General features: G+C 36.4%; 1 protein-coding gene across 3 annotated transcripts in view; it reads left to right on the forward strand.

Moving 5' to 3' along the window:
- RABEP1 (rabaptin, RAB GTPase binding effector protein 1) overlaps positions 1-24,559 on the forward strand; it is a 109,426-nt gene that overhangs the window by 61,672 nt on the left and 23,195 nt on the right. For 2 of the 3 annotated variants that reach the window (XM_054575837.1, XM_054575838.1), the window contains exons 6-11: positions 4,427-4,562; positions 7,312-7,490; positions 9,728-9,859; positions 17,725-18,192; positions 19,447-19,551; positions 21,098-21,214. In XM_054575837.1, the coding sequence (XP_054431812.1) occupies positions 4,427-4,562; positions 7,312-7,490; positions 9,728-9,859; positions 17,725-18,192; positions 19,447-19,551; positions 21,098-21,214 (1,137 nt within the window). Of the gene's footprint in view, positions 1-4,426; positions 4,563-7,311; positions 7,491-9,727; positions 9,860-17,724; positions 18,193-19,446; positions 19,556-21,097; positions 21,215-24,559 lie in introns of all 3 variants that reach the window. The other variant, XR_008529343.1, reaches the window with a different exon arrangement.

Consider the following 24,559-nt stretch of genomic DNA (forward strand, 5'->3'; position numbering starts at 1 on the left):
ACTAAAGAATTTATAGTAAAAAATTTTCTTTCTCCTGTTTCCTCTCCTCCAAAAGACATTGGATTCAACTGGTTTTGCAGGCAAGTTTTTCCAAGCCTTCTGGAAAGAGATAATCTTTATCTTTTATAAAAGGTGTTAGACAATAGAAAAAAAGTGAGAGCTCTCAAAGTCATTTTAGAGACTTGTGTAACCTTATTACAAATGCACACATGCATATCCATCCACAGAAAGGTAGTATAAGAAAAGAAAATTATAGATAATCTCATAAGGAATAGAGAAACAAAATTTTTAACAGTGTAGTTAAAAAAAAAAAAATCACAACCCAGTAAACTGTATTCCCAGGGATTTAAGGATGGTTTATCACCAGAAAACCTGTTATTATCATGCACCATATAAAAAGATTGTAGGAAAAGAATAATATATTTTAGATTCAGAAAGGCATTTGATAAACATCAGTAACTTAGGAAAGGGCTGTTTATCAAGCCTTCGGCAAACATCATAATTAATGGTGAATGTTTAGCAGCCATACACCATTAAGTATGAGAACAATATTAGGAGACTAATGCTTGGTGATTTTGTTCAGATAGTGCAGCCAGACAAGATAAAGAAATGAGGCATGAGAACTGAAATGAAAATGATGAAACTGATTTGATTGTCTATATAGAAGAACAAGAGAATATACAAACGCAAAAAAGTATGGTTATTAGACATAAGAGTTTAGAAAAGTTCCAACAGGATCAACATACAAAAATAATAGTGTTTCTATACCCCAGTAATAGCTAAATAAATAATGTAATGGATGGGGGAAAAAGATCCCATTCACAATAAAAAAAAAAGCAAAAAACAAAAAAACCCTAATGTAGTCCCTCCTTATCTGCAGTTTCACTTCCTGAGGTTTTAGTTACCGAAAGTCAAGTACAATCCAAAAATATTAAGTGGAAAATTTCAAAAAATAATTGATAAGCTTTTAATTGTGTGCTGTTCTCAGGTGATGAAATCTTACGTTTTCCTGCTCTGTCCTGTCCAAGATGTGAATTGTCCTTTTGTCCATTTCCTTGCTGGACCTGCCTGTTAGTCACTTACTAGCTGTCCCAGTTATCAGTATCACACCTGTGGTATTAAACGAAGTAAAACCTTCGTTTTACTTAATAATGGCCCTAAAGCAAAAGACTAGTGATGCTAGCAATTTGGATATGCCAAACAAAAGCCATAAAGTGTATACATACACTGTATCATACACTTTAGGGATAGAGTTTTACCCTAACCATACTACGTTTTTTTACTATAGCAAATAATAAATAGCCATAGTAAAAAAAATACAGTATGTGTATGGTTCTATACTATACTAGGGGGTCTTGGAATGTATCATCCACAGATGAGGGGGACTACTTCATGTACTTAGAATACATTAAAGAAAAATGGGCATGATCTTTATGAAATACATAAAGTGAGGCAAAAGTAGGTTTACAGTTGTTTGTATGGAAAATAATACAATAATGCATTATAATACAAGAAAAAACTCTTATGTTGCAGCTGTAAATGTACTTTTGCTAACCTGTGTTAAAAATGAAGATCTGAATACATTTATGTTCCTTAATGAAAAGATAATGTATTATAAAGCTGGAGGTATACTTAGGAGTTTGACAGTGGTAAAGGAACCTCCGTTACCATGGAGTATTTTGCAGATGCAGCTGTAAACAGGATTAGCTTGACAGGAACTCAGTGGATCAATGTAGCCAACTGTAAAGAAGAAATCAGTGTGTAATTAACCAAATAATAGCTAGAAGGGAGACAGAACTGTGAAGATGAATCTTCTGTCTCCTTTACTTGCTCCAAGTAAAGAAAACTACTTTGCCGACGACAACAATGACAACAACAACAACAACAACAACAACAACAAAAAAGCAGGCAGTATATCCCCAAATTAATCTATAAATTCAATATTACACTAAAAAATCCAATAAGGAACTTGACCAGTAGATTCTAGATTCATATAGACAAGCAAGGGATCAGAAATATAGCTAGCAAAAATTTTAAGAGGGTGATGAGACTTGCCCTACTTACCAGATACTAACTAACACTTATAAAAAAGCTACTGTAATTAAGATAGCTTGTTATTGGTTTAGGGATAGTCAAAGGACCAGTGAAACAGACTAGAGGGCCCAGAAATAGAACAATGTATGAAACTTTGATATATGACAGGTGGCATTACTAATCAGTGGGAAAAGAAAGGTTTGCTAAAAAGTAGGCTTTTAAAAATAATTATAAATATGGAATTAAATGAGATTAGTTTTCTACCTCATGCTTTACAAATATTAATTTTAATGAATTAAAAACCGTAAGAGTGCAAAAATAAATTTTAAAAAAATGGGGGGAGGGAACCCCTAAGAGTGAAAAGCAAATTTTTGAAGCTTTTAGGTGTTAAAAAAATAAAATTTACCTGGGGTAAAAAAATGTTTGAAATAAGACAGTAATATTGATTGTGAATGAAAAGATCAACAAATCTGCCTACCTTAGAATATAAAACTTCACTATTAAAAGAAATCACACATAAAATTAAAGAACTATAGAATACTAGAAGATCTCTTTCTATACCTCAAATACCCGATGAAAAATTAGTACCTGAAATTAATAAAAATTGCCTAGTTCATAAGTGACAAATGGCCCAGTAGAGAAACAAGAAGATGAGCAAGCAATTCACAAAAGAGAAAATCATGACAGTCAGGAATGGAAAAAGATACTGAACCTCTCTACAAGTCAGGGAAATGTAAGTGAAAATGGGATACCATTTTATCCTAACCAGATTATGTCTTACAGTACAAATTTATAGTGTTTACCCACTATTGGAGTGTGTGAAACTCTTCCCAACTCCAGCTGCTATTGTCAAGTTGGAGCCCCAGCTGACTGTTTTGGGGCTCTTGGGACCCTTGTTGCTTTCTGTTAATTTCTTCTGCATAGACACTGATACTACTGAAGTAGGTCAGTAGTTTATCCCTACCCTCATTTATCACTTGTTTTTTTGTTTGTTTGTTTTTGTAACTACCCATGTGCTTTTGGTATTGTTATTTTTAGCAGTTCTAAATTCAAGGAAATTCACATACTGTGCCACCATTTCCCCAGAGTTCTGCCCAATAGCTTTTGAATGTTAGAAATTCATTAATTATTAATTGAGTCAAATATTCTAAAAAGTAATAACTGATAGAATTAGTGGTTATATGCCACCATTTTATATCTGTCGTATTGACTCTCTTACCATCAACTGAATTATTACCCTCTTCAGGTCATAGGGAAAGTACCTCACAACAGCCAGCACTTTGTCATGCTTGGTTAGTATTGTTTTGTTTTGTTTTTTAATGCTCACCGAAACACATGCTCATTGATTTTAGAGAAAGGGAAAAGGAGGGAGAGAGAAAGTGAGAGAAACATTGATGTAAGAGAGAAACATTGATTGGTTGCCTCTTGTACGGGGACCGAACTTGCAACCTAGATATGTGCCCTTACTGGGAATCGAACCCATGACCTTTTGGTTTATGGGATGATGCTCCAACCAAGCCACACTGGCTGGTTAGTATCTTTTTTATTGGCTGGCAGCCTCCAGTGAAGCAAATGACAGCTTTAAATAATTATTTTAGTGTGTGACCAGTATTACTCTATTGTATTAATAATAGACTAGGATCAGTCAGCTATTTAATGTTTCAGCTATTTAATGGTTGAAAAAAATGGGAAGGTAAAAGGCATGCACCTTGAAATGACCTTAAAAATTAAATTAGACATAACCGTTTGAAAAAGTTCTAAGTTAACTAAATGGCCAATGGATAGACAGTTTCTAAGACAGGGTGAAACAAGTAGTTCTGTAATCACTTTCTAGGACAAGATTGCATTTTATTTTGGTGATAGCTATTTCAGATTTATACTAACTTGTTTATGTTTGAACATTATAGCTAATTGCTCAACAGAAATAAAGTAGTTTTTTAAAAGATGTGATTTTAAAAAGTTTTCTTCATTTGCCTTCAAGTTTGTTATTCCTTTCATCATGACTTCCTCTTTTTTCCTTCCGTGAATATATGTATCTGTGAAAATGTTTCCTTTTTATTAATTTAAGGCACTTGGAATTACCTCATTAGAAATTAAAAAAAAGCAAACTTATAAGGGTATGGTACTATTTTTATCTTCAGACAGTAACTACTGTTTAAAATAAAAACAAAACAATCTGGTGTTACTGAGTGTGAGATAAAATGAGCACATGGGAATACAAATTGGAACTGCCTTTTTGAAAAGAATGTAGAAAACTGTTATATGTAATCTCAATTGAATGTTTATTTTCATGATATGATTATAGATAATGTCTACTATTAATTGGTTATTTTTCTAGTTTTCTATAGTAAGTGTGTAAATTTTAGTTTACTAGAATTGTGTCTTGTTTCAGGTTAAAGAACTGAATCATTATTTGGAGGCTGAGAAATCTTGTAGGACTGACCTAGAGATGTATGTAGCTGTTTTGAATACTCAGAAATCCGTTTTACAGGAAGATGCTGAGAAACTGCGGAAAGAATTGCATGAAGGTAAATATATATTCTGTATATTTTTTTATCTTAGTCTCTAAGAGAACTATGATATTGATTAACAAAACAATAACAAACCTTAAAATACCAATCCAATATGTTGGTGATTTAATTTAAGCTTCACAGTTTGAATATTCCCATGAAAATCTGGAAATGTGAGGTCTACTAAAGATACTTAGGTGGTTACTGGCTTCTCTTTCTTCTGGGACTCTAGTAATAACTTCACAGGGCATGAGCTCTTGACCAAAAGATAATACAGCTGGGAACTTCTGCGTAGACTGGTTTTGTCCTCGACCCATTTTGATGGAGGTGGATTAGCAAAAGTGAATATAGGACAGAGAGGACAGATAATATATTCTGGTGTTGTTAAATAACATTCCTGTTTAGAAGGGACAATTTTGATTTCACATGTCTGGTAGCAGAATGGTGGAGAAATTGATTATGTTTTCCCAGGAATGAGGAAGAAGGCTCATCTCTTTATCATTAAAATAAAAATATACTTTTGTCTTGAATTCTTCTAGTGATTCCTATATTCCTGGGGTTTTTAATTTTCTTGTGTCATGGACTCTTGGCAGTTTTGTGAAGCCCTTTCAGAATAATGTCTTTAACCCATAAAATATGGGGGAATTACAAAAGAAACTGATTATATTATTAAAAAATTATCAAAATATAAATAACTGCAAACTTATGGCATAGTAATAAATGCGCTCTTTCAGTAATGTATTAAATAACAAGATCTAGTAGCAGGTCTGATAACTTGTAATTTTGAAGTAGTGATGAGCATAAATATCAATATTAAGATATCTGTGGCTTCTGTTGGTTGCCAAATCATAGGTTATGTTATACTTACTGTAGTTGGTTGCCTACATTTCATAATTGAAGTAAATGATAAATTTCAGTTAGAGGTTAGTGAAAATAAAGATCTAATTTTTTTTCGTCTTCAAAATGCATGCCTTTGAAATCTTATACTTATTTTAGGTTTTGCTAGTAATTTATTTTATATGCATTTTTAGGACTGGTGATAGAGTCTTACAATGAATACTTTTAACTATATCAAATGCTGTGGAAAACATAGATCTTCCCTAAGTAATTTAGGTTTGCATATGAGTTAGTTCCCCCCCCCCCCCCCCAAGTAGTAGAAAGCTGGAATCACATAAGTATACTGAATTATTTCATAAAATGTTATGAAAATAACCCGAAGTTTGAGTGAGCCTTTGGCTTTCAGGAAACATTTTTCAGATGTGCTGCTGCAGTGAAAAAGACCCCCAAACTCTGAAAGCGTATAAAAAAAATTATGTTTAAACTATGTGCTCCAACCCTTCCAGAAATAGTGTAAGACTGCCAAACCTTCCTAATATATCTAGAAAAGTATCTGAGAAGGTTCACTCAAATGAGTACAGGGATAAAGGAATTTCCATACTGAAACACTCACACCAAAAAATAGTATTTGAATGACAAGAAGACAGATAAAGGTTAAGCAGCAGTGTAGTGACAGCTTAAATTGGTGGAATTAGGTAGGCGGCCAGGTTAGTGCAGTTGCATGTCAGAGGTGCTAGGATTGGGAGTGTATTAGGAGGCAGCAGTGCCACGGATAGGCTTCTTCAAAGAAGTTGTTGGTAAGTGGAGTTTTGAAAGGTAGGTATTTTTGAGAGATGAGCATAACATTCAAGGCCATTTGCATGTGGTACAACAAGGTAAGGGAGTGAAAAAAGTGTAGTTCAGCAAAATTAGGATGCAGAAGGCAGCAGTGCAAAATGTGGAACAGGAGAGGCAGAGCACAGAGACCTTACGCTAAGGGTTTTTGGCTTTTATACTGTGGGCATTAAGGAGCATCTGAAGGGCTTAAAAGTCTTTTTTCTTAAATAACTTTATTGAGATATAATTCACATGCCATGAAGGTTCCTCTTTTAAAGTGTACAATTCAGCAGTTTTTAATATATTCTAATTGCAGAACATTTTTATTCCAAAGAGAAGTTACAGATCCATTGCCAAAACATCCCTATTCTCTCCTCCCTCCCAACTCCTGGCAGCCACTAATCTCCCTTCTGTTTCTGTAGATTTGCCTGTTCTGGATTTCCTTTTAAATAGGATTATACAATATGTGGTTTTTGTGTTTGGTTTCCCTGAAGGGTTTTAAACTAGTGAGTGATAATATTAATTTTGCAGTTTAGAAAGTTCATTTTAATAGGGTGGAGGATAGAATAGAGAGGGCAACTCCCCTTAGCAGGGAGAATAACAAAGGGACTGCTGTCATAGTCTAAATTACGAGGGCTGATCTAAAGCAGAAGATGGCTGTGCCATAATGTGCAGGAGGTAGCATTAGTAGGCTTCTGAATGTATTAGATGAGGAAAAATAAGAAATAGGAATTGTCTCTTGAGTTTCTTTGGGTAGCTGAGTAGGTGGACGGAGAGATGATGCTGCCTACTCTTTTCTCCATAGAAGATGATTGAGCTGATGAGTATCAACCACATAAATATTTACAAAGATTTTTTGACTTATCCGTAGAGGTCAGAACTAAATGGGTTCAAGGATTCCTGGATAACAGATGTATCAGACTATATTAAAGAGAATTAGGAGTGCTTTAAACCTTTGGCCTTTAGAGCAACCTTTTCCAAAATGTATTCCCTAGAACATTTTTTATGTGAGTGACACTGTGGAAAGGATTTTATTTTTTTGTCAGAGAAATTTAGGAAATACTGTATTGCCTACCATTAAAATTTAGTGTTTTTGATTGGGGGATTCTTACAGTGTGCCATCTCTTGGAGCAAGAGCGACAACAACACAACCAGTTAAAACATACGTGGCAGAAGGCCAATGACCAGTTTCTGGAATCTCAGCGTTTGCTGATGAGGGACATGCAGCGAATGGAGATTGTGCTAACTTCAGAGCAGCTCCGACAAGTTGAAGAACTGAAAAAGAAAGATCAGGTGAATAGCATTTTTGTAGGACTTGCTTACTTTTTTAATAGTGCATCCTAACCCACCCACATACATGTGACTGCATTGCTTGGTGTATATTAGAGGTTGACTAAAGCCTGAAATAAGGTGCTGTATGACATTTCAAAAAATATCATAGCAGCATTGGATTTTGTTTTTCAACTTTAGAAATGACCTTGCCTGGAGGAAGAAAAACATTTAGAAGTGATCTGCTTCAGAGACTGCAGTGCGCAAAAGTGCATATTTCTGAGAAATGTTTTCTCTGTAGTTCTGTCCAGTTCTTCTAGGGCTCTTGAAGTGTGTTAATCCAGGCCAAGTCTTCGTGACATTGCTCTAAAAGCCTTCTTAGAAGGTGGCAGGGTGGGGACGGAGAGGCCGAATGATAGGTAAAAGCGGGTGTCTAGAGTGCTGCATACCCAAGATTCTGTTTGCCTCATGTGATTTAAAAACTTATTTAAATTACTTGAGTAATATACAGACATACCCTTATATTAAAAATTTTGTTATTAAGTACAAAGTAAAATTATAAAGTGATAAAGTGAAAAAGATGTCCCTTGCTAACTCCCACACTCCTTTCCTAGAAGTAACCACTTTTTAAGTCAGGAGTAGTCAGTTTGGAAGGTAGTCTTTCAGATCATTTCTATGTATTTATTAGTGCATGTTTAGGAATATTTTTTTTCATACAACTGGTATCATAGTTTAAGTATTTATAACTTATTTTTCTCATAGCATTATCTTAGATATACTTTCACATCAGAGAGCCATTTGTTGTTAGCTAGTAGCATGGATGTACTGTAATAGACTTAATCATTCTCTTCTTGGTGGACATCTGAATGGTTTCCTTTTGTGAGTGTCACTTTAAACAGTGTTGCAGCTGATGTTCTATACTATGTTTTATGTGTACAATTATTTCCCTAGGATAGTTCTGTAGAAGCTTTTTAAGGTATTATTAGAAATATTTTAGATTATGTTACATGACCTACGTTAGATTCTGTTTTTCAGAAGTTTCTTCCTTTATAATTTTGTTTTCTGTTTCTTAATTCTGACTCATTCATCTTGTGTGTAGACATGGTCAACTTAAAGATTCAGTTTCAAAAGTACAGATCTAATCATACCCCTCCTGCTGCCTATTAAAACAGTCTTAATTCCTATAACTGGTCATTTAAAGCCTTCATTAAAATTTATTGAGCTTTGTCCTGGCTAGATAGCTAAGTTGGTTAGAGCATTGTCCTGATATTCCAAGGTTGCAGGTTTGATCCCTGGTCGGGGCACATATAAGGATCAGTCAATGAAATGTATAAATAAGTGGAACAACAAATCATTGTCTCTCTCTCTAAACTCAATAACATTTTTAAAAATTATCCGGAAACCCCAATTATACTATCTAAATGAAGTAGGGACCAATGGCAGATCTGAGATTTGAGCCAGTCTCTGATTCCAGAGTCTAAGCACTTAATCACCACCCTCCTTCCATATACTTCCCTTCTCATGTGCCTGTGCTCTTTTAGTCACATCAAATTATACAGTATTCCGTCAGATGGCTCCCTGTGCCCCTGCACATTTGTACCTGCTTCTTGTCTCCCTGGAACTCTTGCTTGTCTCCTCTTACAAAATTGGCAAACTTATCTTACTAATTCTTCAAGATCAGCTAAAATGTTACCTTCTCGGGGTCCCCTTTTCTAGCTCTCTCATATGAAATCAGTCATTTTAAAAAAACATACTTCAATAGTATTGTAATTGTGTGTTTGTCCTTTGGCAATAGACATTAAAGGTATCTTACTCATCTTTGTTGAGTGAATGTATCAATTTCAGTCATTCCTTTTGTATTTCATATAAATTTGTACCTGTTTCTAATGGATGAGTAATAACTTTTTCCATTTGGTTTTCTGCAATAATCTTAAGGAATATTCTATGTAAATTTTCTTTCTTGCATCATTTGAGGAAGAGAAGACGGTTTGTCTTCTTTTGTCTGACATTCACATTCTTTAGTTTCTGGAAGCTATTTCCCGATTTCTTCTTTTTACTAAGGTTCATACTTTGTGCCTATAGTGTTAAAGCATTTTGTTATGACTGGACGCCCTTACATGTGATTTCAAAACAAATAAGCTTAGGTGTCCAGTTTTCTCTCATCATACAGTTCTTGTTTGTTTGTTTTGAGTGGTTGGAACTACATGAATCATCATATGTAGATTACTTGTGTAATATATATTTTTTTTACTAACTTTTAGGAGGAAGATGAACAACAAAGACTTAATAAAAGAAAGGACCACAAAAAAACAGATGTTGAGGAAGAAGTGAAAATACCAGTAGTGTGTGCTTTAACTCATGAAGACTCTTCAGCCCAGTTATCAAATGAAGAGGTATAGTGAATCTCTAATTAAAATAATTGTGTACCATTTTAGCTTCTCATACATTAATTGGTTACATTGTTCATATGGTAAGTGTATAACTACTTGCTGAAAATTAGATAAAATGGTAATACTTACTTTCAGTCATTTTTATGGTGTTACAAAAAGTACCATTTGAAACATGTTGCAGTTCCTGTCATAGTCACTGAAATAATTAGATGTTAGTTTATCCAGCGGTTCCAAAAGTAAAGTATTAGAAGAAATTTTTAATATCTGCAAAATCTTTTGTATGCATAGTTAATGTTGATAATACTTTGAGCTCTTTGTTTAAAAGAGATTATCTAAAATATTGAAACACTTAACTTCCTATACCATGTATTAAGTATTAACTAGTATTAGGTCTTATACTGAGAATAGTAGGTGAGGATTGGCAGATTGTGATGGGATAGGGTAGAACATTTCAGATTTTGGTATGGGGTAGAGTAGAGAGACCTGGAGGTGGAACGTGTATGGTGGTGGTCCTGTGGCTTCATCACCTCTAATCCACAATGGGGCAAGGGCTTCCTCATTAGGTTTCCTGTCTTCAGCCTGCTCCACTGCAGTACACCCTCAGTGCTACTGTCAGATTTATTTTTTTTTAAATGGGGCTACAGTCAGGCCACTCCCCAGTTCAGACACTGACTATCATTGCCTAAATAAGTAAGGACAAATTCCTCACTCAGACCATTCATAATATGTGCTTTGTTTTAATGACATTGGTTGTCTTGTGCTACACTCCCCACCTTGCATGTTGATTTCTTCACCTGGAATGCTTATTTCCATCTGCCTTTCTGAGTATTGAAATCCTTCTATTTATTCTTCAAGACTCATGTTGGTATCTCCTTTTCAATCACAGAATGCTTCTCTTACTTTGCCTGTAGGATAAAAACTAAAAAGCACCCCTTTGGCATACAAGGGCTTGGCATACAAGGGCTTTCACAGTTGAAAGACCCTTCCAGCCTTACTCTGCTGTTCATTTCGTCACAACCAGACCTTTCTACTTACTGTCATTGCTCATATGCCTTGTTTATATTGCCCCTGCTATTTAGAATTTCATACTTATTTTCCTACTCCTATCTCCTTTCTCGGCCTGGTAAACCAGTTTTAGCTAAATTGGATAAAGGTCTTACCTACTTTCAGACGTATCATGTTTCTGTTTAGTTTGCACATTTACTCTGAGCCAATGTAATCTACCTCGTGGCTTATATTTCCATGTTTATGGATTGTTTGACAGTTAAAAAAAATTTTTAAAAATCCTAGTGGACATTGAAAGTATGATGTGGTGGTTTTTCTGCATTCTTTGTTTTGGATCATACACTGAGGGCCACTTGGCTGGATTTACTGTGTGTTTTGTTTTTTTTTAATAGATTGCCAGGAGAATATCTCAACTTTTGGTACTGCCAAATATGTGTTTTTTTTGTGTGTGTCATGCAGTCCTATGTCCAGAAATGCTTGAAAAAGTTTCAGACTTTTCCAAAAGTATTTTAGCAGGAAAACAGGAAAGAGAGGTTTTTTTGTGATTTGCAGTGAAGCCTTTTTCTTATTTTTGATTCTGTCTTAACAGATCTATGATATACTGTGCATAACATTGTTTCCTGACATTTGAAATATCTTTTAGACTTTCGGATCAGATATTTTGCATATTTTTTTTGTGTTGAGAATCATGACAATTTACATCAGCCTGTCAGTTTTAAAGTTAATATGAAGTGCTTTGGGAACTTAGATGTATTGATAAAAGCATTTAAATTTGTAAGATCTCATGTCTTCTTTAGCCTGATGCTTAGAAAATACTTTTTGCATTACAAAGGAAATACATGTTCATTATGGAAAATCTGGAAAATACAGGGAGGTAAATAAAATAAAAATAACTGATAGGTGGTAATTCTGTTGCCCAGAGAAAACCACCAATAATATTTTGGTATGTACTTCTCCTTCCCCTCTTTTTTAATTTTTATTTCCAAAGTTAATGAACATGTGTTTCTATTTGTGCTTTTTAAACATAATCCAATTGTAACTCTACATAATGTTTTATATATTATTTTTCCCCACTTAAGTCTGTTTTTAAAGGTTTTGACATATCAGCAAATGTTTTTCCCCAAAATAATATTTAATAGCTGGCGTATTTCAGCATGTAAATGTACCATATTTCCTTAATCTCCTACGTATTGATTTGTGCCCATGTTTTAATTTGTCAAGGTTGACTGAGTGACGACATGGAGAGGTCAGTGCCAGTGAAAGAGAAGTTTCATGTTATTCACAGCACTCTCAGAAACGAGAGTCGTGGCACACCACGCACAGCCACCTGGAGAAGAGCCAGAGTTGGTCTTGAGGCAGAACAGGAGCAAGGGGGAAGCATTGACGATAGCCATTATTGGGGTTTTTGAGGAAAACGGAAGGCAGAGCAGGGTAAACAGCATAAGATCGGCCAGTCTGAATAGTTTCAGTGGGCTTTGGGGTAGGGTAAATACTGGCTTGGTGTGTAAGAGTTAGATAAAGGAATTGGTTCGGGTAAGGACTCAAGATTGGTTGATTTGTATCTAAAAGGCGTGTTTGTAGGCAAGTTGTTTATTCTAGGTATTAGCTGGCTTGGGAGGGGCAGTCTCTCCCTGGCCAGCAAGGTCCCAAAATGTCAAAAGTATTGTAAAATAGAAAATACAAAAATACTGTTTATGCACTAATATATAAAGAGTCAAGTTGGTTCCATTTGTATCAGTATAAAATTTTTCATTATTATAAGTAATGTCATAATGTTATATATAATTCTTCCTTATAGAAAAATCATTATGGACTTAATCTGATTACCTCTTTTGTGTAAGTTCTTGGGAAAAGAACTGCTGTGTTTGAGGATACAAACATTGTTAAGGTATTAGAACATATTGTTGAATCATCTTTTGGAAAAATAACAGTTTACAGTTCCCGTTGAAGTGTTCCTTATGCTGTTACCACTGTGGTGTTTTTAAATTGGCCACCAGAACTTTTCTGCCCTGTCCCCTTCCCTTTTTGTGTTACAGCAGCATTGTATATGGTAACATTAGCTGTTAGGCTCCTTTATAAGTTCACAGAATGTGTTCCCAGTTTTTATTAGGATACTTCTTTGGGACCTTTGCCATAGCGAGTCTAATATATACCAGATTTGTGTTCCTTAGTTATCTGAATTTCACAGATGAAAAAAATGTTTAAAAAGAAAGAAATGGAGAAATTAACATTATAAATTGTCAACTTTTTATTACAACACCAACTAGGGATGTAAGGATATTTTTTAAACATTTAAAAAATTTTGTATTCTGCAGTCTTTTCTAGTTCATAAAAGGGAAGGTCTTTAACCACAAAACATGGAAAGACTATTTCTTAAAATAAAGGCTAGTACTTAAAGTTCAGTTTATTTAGTTTCAAGGAAAACTTCCTCATTTTCCTTGTTTTCTGATCCCCCACTAGCTGTGCAACTCCGTCACAGAATGGCACTGGTATGCTTTTAGATTTGGGGAATGTGCTGCACCATGTTTAAAAAAATTTTTTTTAATTGAGATGAAATTCACATAATATAAAATTAACCATTTAAAGTGCAGTGGTAGAAAAAAGTTTTTTAAAAAGGAAAGAAAAAAAATAAAGTGCAGTGGAAATTAGTGCATTTACAGTGTTATGCAACTGTCACCTCTGTCTAGTTTCAGAACATTTTCATCACCCCTGAAAGGATCCATGAAGAAGTCACTGCACATTCTCTTTTCCTCTTGGCCTCTGGCAACCACTGGTTTGTTTTTGGTCCAGACCTATTCTGGACATCTCATATATTTCTAATCAAGTGATATATGTAACTTTTGTGTCTGGCTTCTTTCACTTAGTGCACTACACTTAACACGTTAATTACACCTTGCTTGAAATTGGGTTTCCTGCTTACCACATTGCCCTTGTTTCACTTACGCCACTCTGGCCACTCCTTCCTCTGTCCATCTCCAAAATGTGTTTTTCAGGGTTCTGTCCTTGGCCCTCTTCTCATTCTACAAACTCATTTTAGGTTTTTTAGTTTGCTCTTGTGACTTTAATCATCATTATACAATGGCTACTCCCAAATCTCTGTCTAAAGACTTATACGTCCATCTGTTGGATGGACATCTGTACTTGGATATGCACAGGCATCTCACATTCAACATACTCGGCACTGAATTTTGGTAAACCTTCCCTGACTTTGTATGTGTGGACCAAATTCCTCTCCTTGAGGTACCAAAGCATTCAGTACATAGTTGTAGCCTATCATTTTATTAAATATGATATTCTTTTTATTTTAAATGTAATTTTTAATTATTTTTTAATTTATAAATCATGTTAATTCTATTACAGTTGTCCCAGTTTTTCCCCCTTTACCCCCCTCCACCCATCCCACCCCCACCCCCGCTCCCACAGTCAATTCCCACTCTATTATCCATGTCCATGGGTCATTCATACATGTTCTTTGTCTAGTCCCTTCTCCTTCTTTCCACCATAGTCCTCTTTCCTCCTCCCCTCTGGTCACTTTCAGTCTGGTCCATGTTTCCGTGCCTGTGGTTTATTTTGTTCATTAGTTTATTTTGTTGAATAGAGTCCACTTATAGAGATCATATGGTAATTGTCATCAACTGGTTTATTTCACTTAGCTTAATATTCTCCACTTCCATCCATGTTGTTGCAAAAAGTAAGAGTTCGATCTCTCTCCCTCTCTTTCATTCTTTCTTAAATGTAGATTGATTTTATTTATTTATTTTTAAATGTCAAAGTTAATTATAAAATATTTAAAAAAATTTAAAACCATTATAAAGTCTCAGCAATTAAACCAACATGACACCAGCACAGAAATAATCAAGTAGATCAATGAAATATAGTGAACATTCTAGAGATAAACGTATATATCTGATTAATATATATATGATTAAGTTGATATTTCAAGTCAATGGGGAAAATAAGGCTTATTCCACAAATAAGGTGCATGGACCACTATTACTTGAAATAAAACAAATATAGAGCCCTGTTTTACACATTATACAAGAAATCTTCAGGTGAGTTAAAAATCAATATGTAGAATCTAAGGAGTTTCAGAAGAAATAGAACTAATATTTTTCATGACCTGAAGTAAAATATTCAACTCCAGAAGCTATAAAGTAAGCTATGAAGACAATATGACTATATTAAACATTTAACTATATAGTAATATACATATAAAAAAAGTTAAAGGGCAAGGAATAGAATAAAAAAGTATTTGCAACACATCTAAAACATGGTTAATAAGTTTTTTGTTTCTTGGTTTTTTTTAAAGGGAAAAAAGTTCTACAAACCTTTCATCAATAAAGGGGTAAAGAATACCAAAAAGTCATTTAAAGTTTAAAAAAAAAAATAGGCAAGACAGTAAATAGTAAAGGAACAATTAAAATAACATCATCGTCACAATCAGATTAATGAGTATTAAAAATATTGGTAATATCAAGTATTGGCAACTGTTAAAGGAACTGGGTATTCATAGAAACTTTTTCTTCATCTTAAAGCAGTCCCTTTAGCATATTTTGCATTGCTGGTTTGGTGGAGTTGTATTCTTTTAGCCTTCTTTTGTCTGAGAAGCTCCTTATTTTGCCTTCCATTTTAATTGAGAGCCTTTCTGGGTAGAGCAGTCTTAGTTGCAGGCCTTGGCTTTTCATTACTTGGAATATTTCTTGCCATTCCCTTCTGGCTTGCAGTGTGTCTGTTGAGAAGTCAGATGCTAGCCGTATTGGGGCTCCCTTAGATTTTACTACCTCTTTCTCCCTTGCTTCCTTTAGGATTCTGTTTGTCTTGGATATTAGCCATTTTAGTGATGATGTGTCTTGGAGTGGGCCTCTTTGGGTTCCTCTTGAATGGGACCCTCTGTGCTTCCTGGACTTGTGTGGCTTTTTCTCTCCCCTAATTAGGGAAGTTTTCCATCATTACTTTTTCAAACAGGTTCTCTATCCCTTGTTTCTCTTCTTCTCCTTCTGGTATCCCTATTATATGGATATTACTACGTTTCAGGTTGCCTGCATTTCCCTCAATGCCTCTTCATTCTTTTTGAGTCTTTGTTCATTTTCTTGTTCTTCTGGGAGCTTTTTTCTACCTTGTCCTCCAGCTTGCTGATTCGGTCTTCAGCTCATCTAGTCTGCTTTTGATTCCTTATACTGGGTTCTTCAGTTCAGAAATGGTATTCTTCATTTCCTCTTGTCTCTTATTGATAGTTTCTGTGTCTTTTTTCATGCCGATATAGTTTGCAATACGTTCCTTGTAGTTTCCCTGTAGGTTTTGGTAATTCTCTCTGAGCTCACTGAGCTCATTGAGCTTCCTTAGAACCGTTGTTTGGAACTCAGTATCTGATAGTTTAGTTGTCTCTATTTCATTTAGTTCTCTTTGTGCGTATTCCTCCTTTCACTTCGAGTGGGGCATATTTCTTTGTCTTCCCATTATTTGTGAGACTCTTTTGCTTCTGCTTCTTCAGTTGATCTGTTTTGATTTCCTGACTTTGTGGTGTGAACTTGTATGATAGGAGACTGCTGTTTTTTCTTTATAGATCTGCCTCTGATGATGTCAGATGTTGACCCTGTCTGACCTTAGGCAGTCTGTTTGAGACTTCCAGGAATCTGCTGTCTGTGGCTGTCTCCTTCAGCTGTTAATCTATTCACTCTGCACTCAGCAGGGTGCCTTAGCTCAGGGCCAGGCGGAGTCCCTCCTGGGGACTGGGTTATTGGGTCCTTTCACGCTGCTGCTCTATGGAGGAGGAGTCAGCACTGGGATCCCACTGGCTACTCTCTTAGTTCTCTCCCCAAAGCCTCCGTCCCCGGTCTCTTCTCAAGTGTGGCTAGACCTTTCTGCGTCCCCTTTAGCCAGGGATCTACTGTCTGTGGCTGCCACTCTGCGCTCAGCAGGCAGCTTAGACAGCACAGGGTGGGGTGGAATCTCACCTGGGGGCGGGGCTATGGGGTCCTCTGACACTGGTGCCACTCAGGGGGAGTGGTCTCCTCCTGAGCAAAATGGCTGCTGCCACATGGGGGATGAGTCAGCACGGAGATCCCGCGGGCTACTCTCTCAGTTCTCTCCCCAAAGCCTCTTTCCCCAGTCTCTCCTCCAGCGTCTTTAGTCCACTCTGCCCCTGCCTTTGCCAGAGACTAGGGTAAGTGGCTGTAAATAAAAATTTTGCATTGGCTCTTTAGAAGGCTCTTTATGTCTCCAGCCGCCTGTCTCTGGCAGAGAGCAACCATGCCACTTTTTGCAGCTGGCTGTATTCTGTGTATTTTTTGGGCTCTGGTGCTGTGGGCTAGAGATCCCCGCTTTTGGTTTAGACCCCGTCTTCTCAGGGGGCATCCAACTGGTTGATTCAGGATCCTCCTGGTGCTGCCGCCTGTGGGCGCCCTGCTCACCTTCTCAGGTCTGTGCCGCACTCCTTACCAGTTAGATTGCGCTAAAGCCAATTTTCTGTCTCCGAGGTTACAAGGCTCCTCTCTTGCTATTGTTCAGTTTTCTAAATATGATATTCTGATAGCCTGCTTACTTGTTTATTTTTTCATGAAATCATAAGCATCTTTAGGGCCAGGATTGTTCACAGTTGTATCCTCCGCTCACAGGATACAAGTTGTATTTTGCTTATATCACAGATACAAGTTGTGTCTTGCTCACAGTTGTATCTTGAGTGCCTGGCTTAGTGCCCAGTGTATAGAAGACACTTAATAAATGTTTGTTCAGTAAATACATGAAGGTAACACACTGATGATTATCATGTGTAATGTGGCAAAATACTTTTAACATGCAGTAGTTTTCATTTTTGAAAATACAGAGAATTGTCTAACGTGACAATACATGTTTTCACATTTCAGGAGCATTTAGATAGTACCCATGGTTCAGTCCATTCCTTAGATGCAGATTTACTGTTGCCGTCTGGAGATCCATTCAGTAAATCGGACAATGACTTGTTTAAAGATGGACTCAGGAGAGCGCAGTCTACAGACAGCTTGGGAACCTCAGGCTCACTGCAGTCCAAAGCTTTAGGCTATAACTACAAAGCAAAATCTGCTGGAAACCTGGACGAGTCAGATTTTGGACCACTGGTAGGAGCAGATTCAGTGTCTGAGAACTTTGATACTGCCTCCCTTGGGTCACTGCAAATGCCAAGTGGGTTTACGTTAACCAAAGACCAGGAAAGAGCAATCAAGGCAATGACGCCAGAACAAGAAGAGACGGCGTCTCTCCTCTCCAGTGTCACCCAGGGTATGGAAAGTGCTTATGTGTCCCCCAGTGGTTATCGCTTAGTCAGTGAGACAGAATGGAATCTCCTGCAAAAAGAGGTGAGTTATCTTTGTTTTTTTTCCCCTGATTACTTTGAGCAATACTGGGTAACTGGGGTTTATTCTTCAGTCAGAAGATAGTCCCTGGAGTCAGTACATGCACATGCTACTAGCAAGTGGGTGTTAACTCATATAGTCTGACCCATGTTATAGTCTACTCTAGTTATTCAGGTGATTATGACAGAGAAGGAACTAGCTAGCTAATTACATTGAGTGTGAACTTCTCTACCCTGAAGTCACACCTCTGAAGTTGGAGCAGTCTACCTGAATAGCATAGCTAAGTTTAAGTTAGAGTAGCCTGAGCTTGGTTTGCTTTGCAGTTTCTATAACCTTAGTGTATTCCAAGATTCCTACTGTTTCATCTTTCCTTGAGATCTGAAGTGTAAATGCTTGTCAGCAGTTGATGCTGAGAGTGAATTTAAGGAGAGGGGTGGAAAATATCGAAGAGAATAAAAGGCAACCTTCAATGAGGCTAATTTTCCTCTTACTAGTGTTTGCAATTCAGAAGTAAGATAGGAGATAAAAACTTAAATGTATACTTGTAAGTGCTTTACAGATTACAAAGCCCTTTCGCATACATCATCTCTTTGAGCTTCTTGATAATAATGAGGTAGTCAGGACATGATTGTCCCCAATTTACAGATGAAGAAATTAGGTCATAAGGTCAAATGAGTCCCTTCAGTTTCCCCTTTGATTTAGCAGCAAAACCTGGGTACACAAAAAACCCAGGTTTTTTGACTTGCAGTGCTTTCCTTTACCCAGGGCTACTTCTCTTTAAAGAAGCTGTCAATCAGTAAGTAGAACAGCTTATTAAGCCTGAAAGAAACTGTTCTTCTTCTCTAACATGTGAGGAGGTGCTACTTAATAGTTTCATACCGCCTTTGTGATTGGAGCAGGTGAAATGATTAATTGGTACTGGTTCCTCCTCCCATCCCCTTCCTTGGTTGGGTTTAACTTGAGTGCCACGGTGTAGTACCTTTGTTTGCTTTGTGTTTTCCTCAAATGTGGTGTTTTGTGGCACTTCTTCTTTTGGTGATAAAGTTGTATCCCTTGTTTTCCTAGCATACTTTATTAGAGCTTACGACTTTTTAGAATCCAACCCTATACTGTAACTTCTTGTCTTAAGGCCCTGAAGAAATTGTTTACTTTGTTCTACTTTGAGTAACATAGGTAAGACTGTGCATGTGTTCCTCAAGTATGTAATGTAGAATTATTTTGTTCTGCCTGATAAGAGGTAATTTTGGTGCCCTTCAGGTACATAATGCTGGAAATAAACTTGGTAGACGTTGTGATATGTGTTCCAATTATGAAAAACAGTTACAAGGAATTCAGATTCAGGAGGCTGAAACAAGAGAACAGGTGAGTTTCTTTTGGGTATGCCAAATTGGTGAATGGTTGTAGTTTTCACTGAAGGTGCAGAATTGGTTTTTCCTCCCTCCAGTTTGCTTCATAAAGTGTATCCATCTTGTTAAATAAGAAATAACCTGGTACCCGCAATGTCAGTTACATTTCCAATGGGAGCCGCTAGAACCTCTGCTTTTGTGTATCTTTGCTTCGTTAGCTTGCCCACACAGCTGTTTTTTCAGAAGCACTGGTGCTTCTTCCCTCCCAACCTGCCCCTTCTGCCCAAGGCCTAGTAGTGATAGTGTCATGAGTGTATACACATGGAAAATGCTTATTGATATGCAAATTTAGGGAGATAAGAGGTTGACTGTTAAATGCTTAATTGAATATTAATCAGTATTTGGAATCTTGCTTATTGCCTACTTGTCATAAATTTTTTGAGTTGATTAGGTTGATTTACAGGGTCACAGAAATTAAGATAAGGTTGATCTGGTATGCTGAAATTGACAAGTACCTTTTACAAATACAGTCTCAAATAATGGCCTTTTTGATAACATTCAGGAAATAATGTAGAATTTCATGAGAGTAGGCTTGTGAAAGGATATGTAATGAAAAGATTGGTTTTTTCTTATATTTCCTAATTGTTCTTTCATTGTTATGAATTGTTTCCTTAATCTTCAAGATAAGTTTAAGCATATTAGAATGATGGTTTAATATTTTCAGATGCCATTGGCATTGATTTCCTGCATATATGCATGCTTCAGCTGTTGCTTGGCATTTCGCTAAAGTCCTCGGTATTCAGTAGTTTGTTCCTGAGCTGGACACATTGAACTAGAGGAGGGACAGGGGCATCTGACTTAACTTTGGGTTCAGTTGAGTAACACTTGTGGGTAACACTTGAACTAAACTTCTTTTAGAGCTGGAGTAAAATTAACTAGGAAAAGAAGTGGGGAAAGAGTGTTCAATAAGAGGAAAGCTGTACAAAAGGATAGAATTATGACGGAAAATGATATATTCTAGGAAGTATGAATAATACATGTTGCTGGGCAAAGTGTGAGTGTATGTGTGCATGTGTGATAAAATAACAGGTGAGGAAACTACAGAGGGATAGTCATGATGAGATTACTGAGGGAGGGGAGATGATTGAAGTGATTTAAACTTTACCCTGAAGACTTTAGGAGACATTTAGGGATTAAGTAGGGAAATGGTAACGTGACTTGACTTTTGTTTTAGAAAACATATGGCATTAGTATGGATTAGAGATTGGAGGCAGAGGATATACTAGAGTCAGCGAGGCCAGTGTCGTAGCCCAGAGGACCCAGGAGGACAAGCAGATGTTTAAAATGGGATAATACATGTGAGAAATGATTTGTTAACTGTAAGCATAATAAAGCCATCAAATTAGGTCATTCATCTCTTTGTTTTCTGAATTGACAAATCTATGACATTTTTCAGGGAAAGAAAAGATTAAATTTTTAAAAAAAATTTTGGAGTTATGGAGTTTTTCATTTTATAAAAGAATTCTGGTATTTCCTTCTGATTGACTTTTCAAATTGCATAGGTGAAAAAACTACAGGTGATGCTAAGGCAAGCAAATGACCAGTTAGAGAAGACGATGAAAGATAAACAGGAACTGGAAGACTTCATAAAGCAGAGTGCTGAAGATTCAAGTCATCAGGTAAATACGGGTTTTTAGAATGTGACCAATGGCAGATGACTGGGTTGTTTAAATTGAAAAATCCCGAAAATATAATGTTTCTTTCTTGTCCTGAAGATTTGGCAGTTCTGTTTTCCTTCTTACTGTTGTTTTTTTCTGCTGTTTTTACAGATTGAAAAACAAAAACTTTAAAAATAACTGGTTAATTTATATTAGGAGGCAGGTTCTCCTACCCGTTTGTTTTTTATTTGTTTTTTCTGATGCACAATAAATTTGCTGATAAGAAAGATGCTAATTATATTCTTTATGACTTTTTAAGAAGCATAGTATTCTTAGTAAAAACCAAACATACCAGAACTAACATCTGTGTAATCACCATCCAGATCAAGTAATAGAATATTAGCCAGTACCACAGAAGCCTTCATTTGCCCCTCCACTTACTACCCCTTCCCCAGAGTAACCACTGTCCTAACTTCTAACACCATTAGATTAGTTTTGTCTGTTATTTTTTAAATTTTAACAAATGAATCATATAATTTGTATTCTTTTGTGCTTGTTTTCCTCCATTCAACATGTGAGATTCATACTTGAGGTGCATGTAGCAGTATGTTCGTTTTCATTGTTATGTAATTTTACCATTGTATGGCTATATCACAATTTATATGTCACAGTGAGTATTTGGATTGTTTCCAGTTATGGGATATTATGAATAATGCTACTTTGAAATTTTTCTATGGGGCTTGTTGCACATGTTTCTGGTGGGTATATGCCTAGGAGTGAAATGCCTGGGTTGAAATGTTCAAAATGTATGTCAACTTCAGTAGATACTAGTGCCAGAAAGTTTTACAATGCGGTTGTATGAATTTATACTCCCCCCAGCAATATATAAGAAGAATTTCTGTGGGTCCACAGCATTGACAAATTTCATTGTGTTATTTTAATTATAGCCATTTTGGTGGATGTATAATGCTATTTCACTGTGGCTTAGTTTGCATGTCTCCGATGACCATTGAGGTTATTTAGCATCTTTCATGTTAATTGGCTATTGGGATATCGTTTTGTGTGTGTATGAGAGTGTCCTTCTCAAGTTGTATGTTCATTTTTTCTATTTGCATTGTGTGTTTAAAATTTTTTAAAAGTTACTTGTTTTTCTGATTTGTTAGTTCATATATCAATATATGTGTTTATATTGTGTGTGTGTGTGTGTGTGTGTGTGTGTGTGTGTAAAATCTTATTGGTAGCTTTTAGTGATTTGTGTTGCAAATGTCCTCTATCCAGTATCTTGGTTTCATTATTTTAGTGGTGGCTTTTGATGAACAGAAGTTCTTAAGCTTAATGTAGTTAAACTTATTGGTCTTTTCTTTATGAATAGTGACTGTTGACTTGGTGTTTTAAAAAAGATTTTATTTTTAGAGAGGGGGGGAAGGAAGAGAGAGGGAGAGAAACATCAGTATGTGAGAAATACATCTATTGGTTGCCTCCTGCATGTGCCCTGACTGGGAATTGAACCAGTGACCTTTCACCTCGCAGGCTGGCACTCAGTCCACTGAGCCACAACAGCCATGGCTTGATTCAGTTTTTCAAAGAATGTTTTCTTACATTGGAGCTATGAAAATATTTTTCTATATTTTGTAGAAAATTTATTGTTATACCCACTCATTTATAGATGAAATCTATCTAGAAAGGACTTTTATGTATCTGCTGTAGATAAGGTTAAACTTTTATTTATTTTCATATGGATATCCAGTTCCTAAGTAATTTAGTGAAAACATCATCCTCTCTCTGCTGTTCTGCAAAGCCATCTTTGTCATCTATCAAGTGCATTTACAGGTATGTGTGTTGTCAGTTTTGGAACTCAGTTCCATTAGATTGGTGTTTTTGTCTATTTTTGTGCCAAATCTTACACTGTAATTTATAGTAAAATCTGTATTTGGTTCTCTTGTATAGTTTTTATTTTTCTGCTGAGAACTATGTTTTCATTCATTTCAGAAGTATTTACCTGTACCTCATGCAGCATAGTTATAATAACTAAAGTTTTTGGTAATTCCAACTGAGGCCATTATGGAGTTGGCATCTGTTGAGTTTCTTTCCTCTTGAAAATTGGTCACATCTTCCTGATTCTTTCCATGTCAGCTACTTTTAGATTGTATCCTGGGAATTATGAGTATTTTATTGCAAAACTTTGGGTCTGTTTAAATGATTAGGTTCAGTTCACAAGTTCTGTCCTGCCTTCTGTGAGTGGTAGTACTAATGTCAGTTCATTTTTAAAAGTGATACTGCTTTTGATCTGTCCATGCATATATAGCTTAGGGTGAGCGTAGTTCTTGAGATGGTTTACAAGTTCTGTTCATAAAGTATCGAGCCATGTAATCTGAAAAATAGAGACATTCATTGAAGAAGATAAAAGATACACGAAACATTGTCCATAGGACAGTGACGCCTCAGTCCTCTTCAAAGTAGGCACCTTGGGATTTCACACAGGTCTCCCAGCTTCTCTTCCCAGAGTGTTCAAAACACTGCAAAATCCTTTGTTGGAATAGCCATCAGCTGTCCCATTGTATTTTCCTGAATCTCATCGACAGTCTGAGATCTCTTCCCTTTCAAAGGTGATTTTAGTTTTGGGAAAAGCCAGAAGTCACAGGGTGCCAGATCTGGGTTGTAGGCGCCTGAGTCATCTGGGTGACTTGATGTTTTGCCAAAAAGCTCTGCACAAGATGTGATGCATGAGTGGGAGCATTTTTGTGATGAAGGTGGCAGTCACCAGTTGCCCATAGATGCAGCTGTTTTCATCATACTGCATCTCTTAGCCAGTGAAGAACACTGAAGTTGTACTCCATATTAATTATTTGGCCTGGAGGGGCATACTCATGATGGACAACACCTCCCCAATCAAAGAACAAAATTAGCATGGTTTTGATTTTGTTGTGACTTTGCTGTTCCTTCTTCAGGTGTGGAGAAGCAGGCAATTTCCGTTCGGACTGGGCCTTCATTTCCAGATCATAGCTGTAGACACACGATTCATCTCTGGTTATGACTTTCTTGAGAAATCTGGTTTATTGGTAGTGGTTTGAATCAAGTCATTAGCAACTGTGGCATGATGTTCCTTTTGCTCTGGTAGCAGAAGCTATACACTGAATTTTGCCACGACACATTTCATGCCAAGATCCTGCATCAAAATCTCGGACACAGTACTTTCTGGAATCCCCAGATCAGCTTCTAGTTCTCACACGATCAGTTGCCAATCTTTGTTTATTGCAGCCTGTACATGTTCAACGTTCTCAGGTGTTCTGCTTATTGCAGGCCTTCCAGAACGTGGATCACTTTGAACAGATTCTCAACCATCTTTGAAATGTTTGTGCCACATTT

This window comes from Pteronotus mesoamericanus, unplaced genomic scaffold, assembly GCF_021234165.1.
Source record: "Pteronotus mesoamericanus isolate MK-2021 breed Mesoamerican mustached bat unplaced genomic scaffold, CSHL_Meso_final contig_317, whole genome shotgun sequence".
In the NCBI taxonomy this organism is placed as follows: domain Eukaryota; kingdom Metazoa; phylum Chordata; class Mammalia; order Chiroptera; family Mormoopidae; genus Pteronotus; species Pteronotus mesoamericanus.